This window comes from Orycteropus afer, unplaced genomic scaffold (genome assembly GCF_000298275.1).
Source record: "Orycteropus afer afer isolate SDZICR_OR568_19922 unplaced genomic scaffold, OryAfe1.0 scaffold00132, whole genome shotgun sequence".
Lineage (NCBI taxonomy): Eukaryota > Metazoa > Chordata > Mammalia > Tubulidentata > Orycteropodidae > Orycteropus > Orycteropus afer.
In genome coordinates this window covers 1,498,147-1,509,100 of record NW_006921719.1, presented here as the reverse complement: position 1 = coordinate 1,509,100, position 10,954 = coordinate 1,498,147, and the positions used below count along the sequence as shown (strand labels likewise).

The following is a 10,954-nucleotide window of genomic DNA, read 5'->3' as shown; positions in this document are numbered from 1 at the left end:
AACTTGAGGGTCTCTTTTTTTCTTTGGAACGTGAAATAGGATATTCTCTGAGAACGCCAACCCAACCCTTTCTGCTTCCTCTTTCCAGTCAGAAGTTGCATGGGATGTGCCATCCATGTGCTCTGCACTCTATTTGCCAGTTACCCAAGTAAGTTCCTTGCGCAGGGTGGACTCAGGCCTCTGGCCTCCTGGCTGGGACTCTGCCCAGGCTCCATGTGATGCACTCTGATCTAAAGACTTTATCAGCCAATGACTAACAGAGACGTATTTCCCTGCTTGTTAAAAAGAACCGTCATCAATATTGGAAACCAGGCCCTGCTGCCTTTGTACCATCTAGAGCTTTCTGAGACCTATGCCACAGACCCTGGTGAATACTTTTCTAACACTGTGCAACATTTTTTCCCCTTAAAAAGATGTCAACTTGGAAAATGATGGCTTACAAAATGGGATAAGCATTAAGGAAAGATACTGTCTGTAGTCCCTTTGCTATGTCTTCCATTCAAATTAGTTGTTTTTCCTTTTTTTTTCCCTCTTGGAATTAACTCTCATGCCCCCTGGAAAACTAGGCAGTTTGAATCTGTGCCAGGTCAAATCTGTAGCCTTAGGAGTGAGTTCTCTGGAAGTGATTCTGAACTGAGCAAGCTGCTAATCTCTGTATATGGAAATCTGTAGAGAACAGCCTTCTTTCCCTTAGCATTTGCCCTTCCTAGTCCTCTGCTATGAAGACCAAGGCAGGAGTCCAGTGGCCTCCAAACCCTGGTCAGACCACATGTCTGTCAACAGGAAGGATGGAAGAGCAGGCCTCCTTCCAAAAGGGCTGGCTGCAATTCCCCCACTAGGCATTGCTGCAAACTTCATTAACTCCACTGGGGCCATGCCCACCCCATACATCATCAGAACGAGGAAATACATCCTAGCCACCAGGAAGAGGTCTGTCTCAGCAGCCATGTGACTCCATTTCCTTCTCTGCAATCAGGGCCATGCCATTCAGTGAGCGATTCTCTAGTGTCCCCTAGTAACCTCATCTGGAATCCCACCACCTTTCTTGTAAAGAAGATCCCTCATATCTAACCAGAGTCCCTTTAGGTTGAATTACTCAAGTTATCATTACCTGTGCAGAAAATTTCCAGAGTTCTCAGTCTTTGCTTCTCTGGATGCAAAGCATTTTCCTTATGTCATTGAGTTACTTCCCAACACTTGAGTTCTCAGGTGACTATCTCTTGAATGTGGCAACATACAGGACCTGAGCAAGAACTCTCAAAACATGAGGGCTATGTCAAGAGGGTAGAAAACTCTTTCTGTATTCTAATGAAACTACAGGTCCCATTGGCATGCCATTAAGATCATCCAACACAATAAATACTTTTTTTAAAAAACGATCATCCAGCCAACTTCCTTTACTTATCAACAAATCTTTACTGGACTTGAATTTGGTTAGCTTTCATTCATCCGTTCTTTCAATATGTATTTAACAAGTCTTGATTCTGTGCCAGGGGAGTCCCTGGATGGTGCAAATGGCTAATGCACTTAACTGCTAACCAAAAGATGAGAGGTTTGAGTCTATCCGGTGGTGCCAGAAGAAAGACCTGGCATTCAACTTCTGAAAATTCAGCTACTAAAAACCTTATGGAGCAGAGTTCTACTCTGGGATCACCATGAATCATGAGTTGTTTTCTGAATTTGGCCAATTCTGGCTGCACCAGCCAAGGAGAAGTACTTTTTTTCCTGCCCCTCTGAGGTTCAGACCCTGGAAGGTCATGGTCTTACCAAGATGGAGCCCCTTTTTCCAGCCGTGTCTAGCTAGATGAAAGGCCAGCCTCCCAAGGGCATATCTCATGGGGCCCTCTAGATGTATTGTGCCTGTGTTTGTTGGCATCAGATTAAATTGACTTGAGCACTGGAGTAGAAGCCATACATCTGGTTTAAACCCTGCAACTTAGAAATTGTATCCTTAGGCCAGTCACTTAACGTGTCTGTGCTTTGACTTACTGTCTTTAAAAAAAAAAAAAAAAAAACATGGACTTAAAGAAGGTCACAGGGAGGAAGTGAGAAGAGAGCTGTTAAATTGTGGGGATTGCAATCAATGTCATGAAACAATATGTATGAACTGTTGTCTGGAAAATTAATTTGCTCTGTAAACTCACCCAACTCACAATAAAATTTAAAAAAGAATATATGGGGATTGGAATACAAATCTTGATACAGTTTGCTGCTTGAGAGTACGTGCCAATGTATGAATCAGTAAAATGCTTTGCAAAGCCAAGAACTAGGGCTGCCCAGGAAAGGCCCTGAGGTGAATTCATTTTCATGAATAGTGAGAGTAGATTGGCAACTGTTAGCTGTGATTTTTTGCAATCTTTGAGGTTGGAAGAAGTTGGCTGAGGAAAACTAAATTTCAAATCTAAATTCCAGTTTCTTGAAGTGGATTAGTTTATTTCAGGACCCTCTTACTGACTCCTGACTTGAAGATCCCCCTGGCCTTGAGAACAGGAATATGGGCAGTAGTAGTGGCCTCATTGGTCTGGGGGAAGAGGGGACCTTCTAAAACAGACCAGAGATATAGGAAGAGGTACTGGGAGGACCATGGACAAAGTCATTTGTACCCTAGTCCTCAGACAACCTCTGCCCCACCCACATACTTGATTTGCCTGGTCTTCTAAAGTCTTTCTCCATGTCCCAGGCCCCTGGCCAGCTCTCTGCTCATCCATTTCATCACCTTCCAGTCTTGATAGAAAGCCACTGTCTTCCCTGGGCTGGTCTAGATTCATCACTTGGCTGCTTAATAAGACTCAAAATAATTTCCCCATTATAGGAAATGTCACTGTGTGCACAGATGGTGACATTCTGGAGGACAAGGAGTGTGCCTTCTGTATCATCATATCCTCATTGCCAAGTCATGGACAGGCACACAGTGAGGTCCTGGGGGTGGGTGTTGAGTTGAGACTGGCTGAATTGAGATCCTCAGGGATGGGTGTTATATTGTTAGACTGTGTCCATTTTTTGGTGTTTCTATTAAATCTGACACACCTGGGGTCTCGAAGTTCTTATCCACAGCAACTGGTTGGCAAAGTTTAGAATGGAATACACAAGGCAACGGTGCAGGACATAAACTAACCCTGTATTTCTCAGGATGAGTAAAACAGTGAGCTGACATCCAATGTGAACTCACTAAAGGGGTTTGCATAAAGATTAGGACCTTGGCTGGGGATTCCAACAGCTACCACCAGGAAGTAGATTCTTAACTTCCTATGTTGCAAATGGTTAACACTCTTGGTTGCTAACTGAAAAGTTGCAAGTTCAAGGCTATTCAGAGGCCCCTCAAAAGAAATGTCTGATGATCTCCTGAAAAATAAGCCTATGGAAACCCACAGTTCTGCTCTGACACATGAGGTTGCCATGAGTGAGAATCAACTGGATGCAACTGATTTTTTATGAACACAGGAGATGCTAACACTAGCATGGCCAAATTGATATTGGCTGGGAATAACTACTTTTCACAATGCATTTGTAGTCCGTGCCAGAATTTACCCTACATTCGTATTCCACAGGAGCAGGCAGGGACCTGGTCAAGGCATGCTGGTTATTGTTAATACCATCAAATTTCTTTGCCTCGACTTTGGCAATCAGGCATTAAGAAGCGAACAAACCAAATATCCCTTTGGTCAGCCACCTGGAGATGGTTTCACTACAATACTCTGCACTTAAGAGCCCCTTGGCCTGTTGGTCTACCAAATCACAGAAGAAGGGACTCAGTCTCTCTGCCTCACCACCTGCCAGCTAGACAAGTCACTTACTGTCTCCAGACCTCGGTGTCCCTATTGGTACAATGGCACAGTATCTGCTGTTGAAGCTACTGTGAACTCTACAATGTCCATTTAATGCCAATCACAATTCATAGCACCTGATAGGTTGTTGTTGTTGTTAGGTACTGTTGAGTTGATTCTGAATTATAGTGACCCTATGTGCAATAGAACAAAATACTGCCCAGCCCTGTGCCACCCTCACAATCTTTGCTATGCTTGAGGCCATCATTGGAGCCACAGTGTCAATCCATCTCTCTGAAGGTCTTCCCTTTTCTCACTGACCCTGTACCTTACCAAATATGATATCCTTCTCAGGGACTGGTCCTTTCTGACAACATGACCAAAGTATATGAGATGAAGTCTGGCCATTCTCACTTCTTAAATGGTAGCAATTTTTATGTTACCCTCTCATACTTATACTGGGAGCTCTGATGGCACAGTGCCTAAGGCATTTGACTGCTAGCCAGAAGGCTGGTAGTTCAAACCCACCCACCAGCCACTCCTTGGAAGGAAGATTGGGCGATCTATTTCTGTAGTGATAACCGCCTCAGAAACCCATGGAGGGGTCGCCATGAGTTGGATCTGACTCAACAGCAGTGAGTTTGGGTATTTTTTTTTTTTGGTTACACTTATGCTGGATCATACTATTGACACACCTATTCACACTTTGAGCTTCACCTGTATTCCTTTTTGCTTACTTCCTCTATTATTTAGTTTTCCTAATTTTCTATTATCTTGTATTTCCTAAAATTAGCCCCAGCAGTATTTCTCCCTTTAGACCTGGGTAGGCTTCTGTCAGCTCTCACCAATACAGTACCATGGAAGTAATGCTCTGTGGCTTCCAAGGTTGGTTCATAAAAAGGATGCAGCTTCTACTTAGCTCTCTCACTCTTATGACTCTCACCTTCAGAACTCAGCCACCATATTGTGAGGAAGCCCAAGCCACAGGGAGAAGCCATATGTAAGTGCTCAGATCAACAACCTTAGCTGAGTTCCCAGTCAACAGCCAACATCAACTGCCAGATATGTGAGTGAATGACCCTTCAGATGGTTCCAACTCCCAGACTTTGAGTTTCTCCAGCTAAGGCCAAATGGAGCATAGATGAAACTGTCCCCTTGCAGCCCTGCTCACATTGCAGTCTCATGAGAACAACACACGTTGCTGTTTGGTGGTGGACTGTTACATAGCTATAGTACTTGGAAGATTTTGCAAAGTAGGACATGATTTCATATCCAATTATAACAGGTCTATTTTATTTATGGCACCACAATATTATCATTAAGCTCCCTATATACAGAATACAGTTTGTGTCAGCAACCCCAGTGTGACTCTGCCCTTACTTTTGGGACAGTCCTCTTGCTGGGTGGTGCCAGAAGGTCCAGACCTGGGCAACAGCTACCAGGAAGCACATCTGTGCTTTTCCCCAGCTGGATGGGGGGTGACACAGACCCTGAGAATCAGATTGTGGGAAACTATGTGCTAGGGGCTTTGGATGTCAGCATTGGTGCTCTGCCTAGGGATCTCCAGAGACTGTGGTCCCCTTGGACTGTAGGCTTTTCCTCCTGATAACAACAGTGACGGGTCCATCAGGCATTGCCTTGATGATGTTCCAGGCTTCAAGACGTGTGAGGCCCTGCACGGCAGCACCAGCCAGTTGTAGGATCTCATCTCCTGGCTGGACTGTGTCACTCTGTTCTGAGGCTGTCCCTGGGATGAGAGATAAGAAGATAATGAGTTTCACAGGGGACAGGGCAACAGAAAAAGTTCCTTCCTACACTTGGTCTCTGAGGAGCTAGGCAGCTGGGACAAGAACAGGGTGTCCATCCCTCGATGGTTCTAAAACAAAGCATCTCATAAAATGATGATATGGAAGTTGAAACTCCAGGCTTCAGCTCTCTCTGGCCCTTAGGAAGGGAGTGTCTTATGCTGTCCCCAGGACAGGGAGATTTCAGGCAACTCCAACCCATAGCCTAGCTGGAGAGACATCTACAGTTGAGAGGACTCTGAGGAACTGACTCATCCACAAAGTCCCTTTGGACACAACCCAACATCCCACCCCTTCACATGCGGTCTTTCCCCTTCTAATTAGATCATCAGCATTGAATGGAAAGAGAAGGGAGCTGGTGAGATCTTCATGAAACAATCTTCATGGTGTGTTTGGCTCTGAATGGTCTGGAGAAGGCCCCTGGGCCCACATAAAGGGAACATAATTCTACATGGCTCCCATTCTTTCAAGCTGTCCATGAAAACAGTACTGTTTTACTGTTTATATGGAAAGAAAAATGTTCCCATCTATTTGACACAATGATCTTCATATATACTGACAAGAACAGAAAATAATAATGATAAAAATATGGTTAAAATATATTGAGCAATACTATGCTAAATGCTTTGCATTTATGATAATAACCCTATGAATATGCAGTTAATAGTCCAAGGACTCAAGTCAGTCACCCAAAGCTTCAGAGCTGCTAAGTGACAGGGCCTGAGTTTAAACCCAGACTTTCTGGCCCCAGGATCTGTTTTCCTAAGCACCACATCATCCTGCAGCTGATAGGCTCATCCCCACTTAAGCAAATGGACCAGCGTGGTCAAGTGACCTACCCAAGGTCTGCCATAAATGACAGAACTAACACAAGAATCTAGGTCTCCCAACTCTGAACCCTATGCTCATTCCAAGTTGACCTTCCAAAGTTAAAAATGTCTTTCCCAGAATTGGGGTAACATGGATTCTAAGTGTTATGGGTTGATTGTGTCCCCAAGAAATATATATTAAGGTACTAACCCTTGTACCTGTGAACATGACCTTACTTAGTCTTTGCAGATATAATTAGTTAACATAAAGTCATTAGGGTGGGCCTCAATCCAATATGACTGGTGTCCTTATAAAAAAGAAGACACATGGACACAGGGAGACAGAGGAAACACACCCATATGGAGACAGAGGCAAAGATTAGAGTTGTGCTGCCACAAACCAAGGAATGCCAAGGATTTCCAGAAGTTGGAAGAGGCAAGATAGGATCCTCCTGTAGAGCCTTCTGAGAGAGCATGGCCCTGCTGCCACTCTGAATTCAGACTTCTGGCCTCCAAAACTGAGAAAATAAATTTCTGTTGTGTTAAGCCACCCAGTTTGTAGTATGACAGCCCTAGGACACTGAGACACTAGGGGAACTGCCAAATGAGCTTCATTGAGTCCACCCTCAAGGTTTCAGCATCTACAGCAGAGCTTCCTCTAATAAAACTTACCAGTCATGAAGACTTAAGGGGACAGGAAGCAGAACTGGGATGCCCTTTGGGCTTCAGTATCAAGAGCCCTCAGAGATGTACAATGCCTCTTTTATAGATGAGGAGCCTTAGGCCTAGAAGGGAAGGGCCATTAGGGAACTCAGAGACAGAGGTGGGACTGGAACCCAGACCACTTGACTCCCTGTCCAGTGCTCCTCTCTCCACAACTCCTTGGTCTGTGGCTTGGGAGCTTCCATCTTGAGGCTCAGCAAAGGTTTTTATATGTCAGCCGCAGTTCACTTATAGTTTTCACAGGTATATCCAATATCCCCACTCCAGGTTGTCTTGTACCCCAATCCATGACTAACAAAATATCAAAATTTTAAATAAAGGCAGGATCCATCAAGTCCAGGATTAGGGTGAGGTGAGTGAGACTAAGTAGTGCAAGTGCAGGGTCAAACCTTGTCTTTATTTAAGACTTTGATATGTTGTTCACCACGGAGTTTTGACATTAATTTTGATTTTGAAAAAATATTTCATTGAGATATTACTTATCTTGATTACTGAGTAACTGAGCACCCCCTTACATTTTATACTCCAGGCCATGCCTCACTTGCCTCACCTGACTTGTCTCACCCCAGTCACAGCCCTGCTAAGCTCTATCAAGTCCAGAGCTCAGCTGCTTAAAAGAATTCAGCAAAATAGAGGGATTAAGGGGATGTATGAGCCAAGGAGAAAAAGCAAAATTGAGCTCTAAGAAGGCCTGCATGCCTCTCCAGAGGATATAGGGTTATGGGAAATCATTGTGGCCTAGAAAGTGCTCAGAAGCTGCCCACCATTGGAGAGAATGCACAGCCAGACATACACACACCTTTGAAAATCCTGTTAATGGTAAGAGGCTTGTCTCCATGAAGTGAGCCCTTTCCTCCTTCCAGACTGAAGCCCAGCCCTGCAGAGGTCTTCTCCAGTGTCACCGTGCAGACCGTGGCCTCTGCTGCTGAGAAAGACACAGGAGCTTCAGTCAGGGATCCTCTCCACTCCTAGACCATAGCATCTGGTCATCACATGAGCCCTAGCTGTGTGGCCTGCTGTACTTGGGTGTGTACACATATACACATGTAGCACACATACACACACACATCTCAGGTAACACAGTACCCACACATTCTTAGGGCCACAAATTACTTAGCAACCCTCCCAGGACTAGTCCCAAGTAGCCAAAAGCAATGTGACCCACGGCTCTTGGTGAGCTGGGAGAACTTACTGGATTCTACAGAAGCATTACTGGCTACAGAGGTTGAGGCTGCAGAGTCAGTAGAGGAGTTTGGGTCAGGCGCAATCTCCAAATCTGGCTTTCTTGTGACAATCACGGCTTGCCGTGGGTCTCGAGCTTGGCGGAAGATGGCCAAGGCATCGGTGTGTGTGGCCCCTTTGAGAGACTTCCCGTTGATGGACAGGACCTCGTTGCCCTTCTGAATAGTCCCTTCCTGGGAGGCCAACCCATTTGGGAACACTCGGTGAACCTGAGCAAACCAAAGTTCAGGGCCCAGAAATCTCCAGTTAGTCAAGTTGGGAGGATTTTTAAGCCAAAGAAAACAGTCCCCTTTCTGTAAGATGTGTAGGACAAAATAATTGCATGTCTTTCCTTCAGCTTCCTGAATGAGGCAATGCTATGGACTGAATTGTGTTCTCCCTCCAAACTGGTTAAGTTCCTAGTGCTTATACCTGTGGATTTGACCTTGTTTGGAAATAGGGGCTTTCCTTTGTTATGTTAATGTGATGATATAAGGCATTCCTAAACCTAGTCACTTCTGAGTTACAAAAAAAGCAGATTAGGTATACACAGATGCCATGTGAAGATTGTGTATAATCCAAGGAACCAAGGAACACTTGGGGCCACCACCAAGGAAGGAACCAGCAAGGCTGAGACTCTGATTTCAACTTTTAACCTCTGGACAATGAGATAATAAATACCTGTTCTTTAATGACACCCACCGCAGTATCTGTATTACAGCAGCACTAGCTAATGAAAACAGATTCTTATGTGCACAATTAAGAGGATGGTTGTCTGTGTGGGCAATCCCTAAAATGTGAATAAAGCTCTAACTTGTTTCTCTAAATTGTTTTGGTGTTGGAGAATGTCTTATCATGTTGCCAGATGTGGTCTCCGTTCTCAGGCTACAAGACCCAAGTAGAAAGCAGAACTTCTGCTCTGAATCTCAAGTCTGTTCCTCATCTGTAAAATGAGGGAAAACACCACCAATTCCCTACTGCTGGGTATTGGAAAGATTAATTTAGACAACACAACAGTGAGTGCCTGTGGTACTTGGTCATGGGTGGTGCTCAACATTAATTCCTTTTTAATGAATCTGAAAGGAGCTACTGTGCTCAAACACAGAAGGAGAAAGAGGAAGTTCTTGTGCATATGCTCAGCCAACATGTATTGTGCCTTCCTGGTTTTTGAGGGACTACATTGCCTCAGGAGTGGACAGCCAAATGCAGTGGAGAGAAATCCCTACCCAAGGGCAGAGGAGAAGATCCAAAGTGCTATTCCCACACACATGTTCTCCTTCCTTCTCTTCAAATAGAAAGTGAACTGCAACATCCGGAACCTCTTTATAATACTCCGTTATGTGGTTAGTGACAGAAAGAGGGCCTTAATTGGTTTTGTATGCTTATTCATGGTAGAAGGAGCTCTGGTGGCACTGTAGTAAGGGATTTGGCTACTAACCAAAAAATCCACCATTCTAACCCACCAGCTGCTCCATGGAAGAAAGAGAGGTAGTCTGCTTCTGTACAGATTTACAGCATTGGAAACGCTTTGGAGCAGTTCTACTCTGCCCTATAGGGTCACTATAAGTTGGAGTTGACTTAATGGCAGTGGGTTTGGGGTTTTTATGTACATGGTAGAGAATTTGGAAAGAGATCAAGGAAGTACTGCTTACACAGTGTCGACTCTTGAAGTGACCAGTAGGAATGTTCCAAGGCACTATTGCAGGGGATTGTGGTGTGTTTCATGCTTGGTGATGCTGTGAACTGGAGGGCTTGTTTTCAGCTGGGTAAGGAAATTAACATGAACCCAGCACAGCCCACGTGAAGATGAGATGTCTATAAACCACTTGGGTCAGTTATAAGTGACCTGAAGCAGAGGGCAGAAAGAGCAGTAGCCAAGGCTGATTAGATGGCATAGGCCAGATAAAGCAGGTCCATAGGGAAAGATCTAGATCTGCTCCCCTCCCCATACCTATCCCAGCCTCTAGCAGGTGCTAAGCAAACAGGGAGCCACAACATCTATGCCTCTGGGTGTGCATCATGTGAATGCAATAACTGTTGCTTGTTCTCACCAGTGGGGCCCCACCGATCTCAGCCAATCACCAGGTCAGCTTCACAATTGTTCAACTCAGTGTTTTTGTTCTCCAAATAGGTAGTGGATAAGGAAGCCATTTGGCTGCTAAACCAGAAGGTCAGCAGTTCATAACCCACCAGCCACTCCAGAGAAGGAAGATGAGGCGATCTACTTCCATAAAGATTTATAGCCTTGGAAACCCAATGGGGATCACTATGAGTCCCAACTGACTCAATGGCAGTGAGTTTGATTTTGGTTTTTTAGTAGGTAAAAACAGGTAGCCGTAGTGCCTAAGCCACTTGACTGCTAACCGGAAGGCTGGAGGTTCAAACCCACCAGCCACTCCTCGGAAGGAAGGCTGGGCAATCTACTTCTGTAGTGATACTGCCTTGGAAACCCAAGGAGGGGTCACTACGAGTCAGGTCTGACTCCACAGCACATAACAACAACAACAACAACAACAAACAGGTAAGCAGTGGGAGTTCTGGCAAGATGGCGGACTAGGCAGAAGGATTGCACAGACCCTCTTCAACAAAGAAAAGGGAAACCAATTAACACAGACACAGAAGATAATCTTGG

At 44.9% G+C, this 10,954-nt stretch overlaps 1 protein-coding gene across 1 annotated transcript in view; it reads right to left on the bottom strand.

The window, feature by feature from the left end:
• Nucleotides 1-5,317: 5,317 nt before the first annotated feature.
• Nucleotides 5,318-10,954, bottom strand: part of IL16 (interleukin 16) — a 140,233-nt gene continuing 134,596 nt past the window's right edge. The window contains exons 16-18 of the mRNA XM_007945092.1: nt 8,294-8,552; nt 7,901-8,026; nt 5,318-5,511 (exon numbers count right to left, since the gene is read on the bottom strand). Coding sequence (XP_007943283.1) covers nt 5,318-5,511; nt 7,901-8,026; nt 8,294-8,552 — 579 coding nt within the window. The remainder of the gene's footprint in view (nt 5,512-7,900; nt 8,027-8,293; nt 8,553-10,954) is intronic.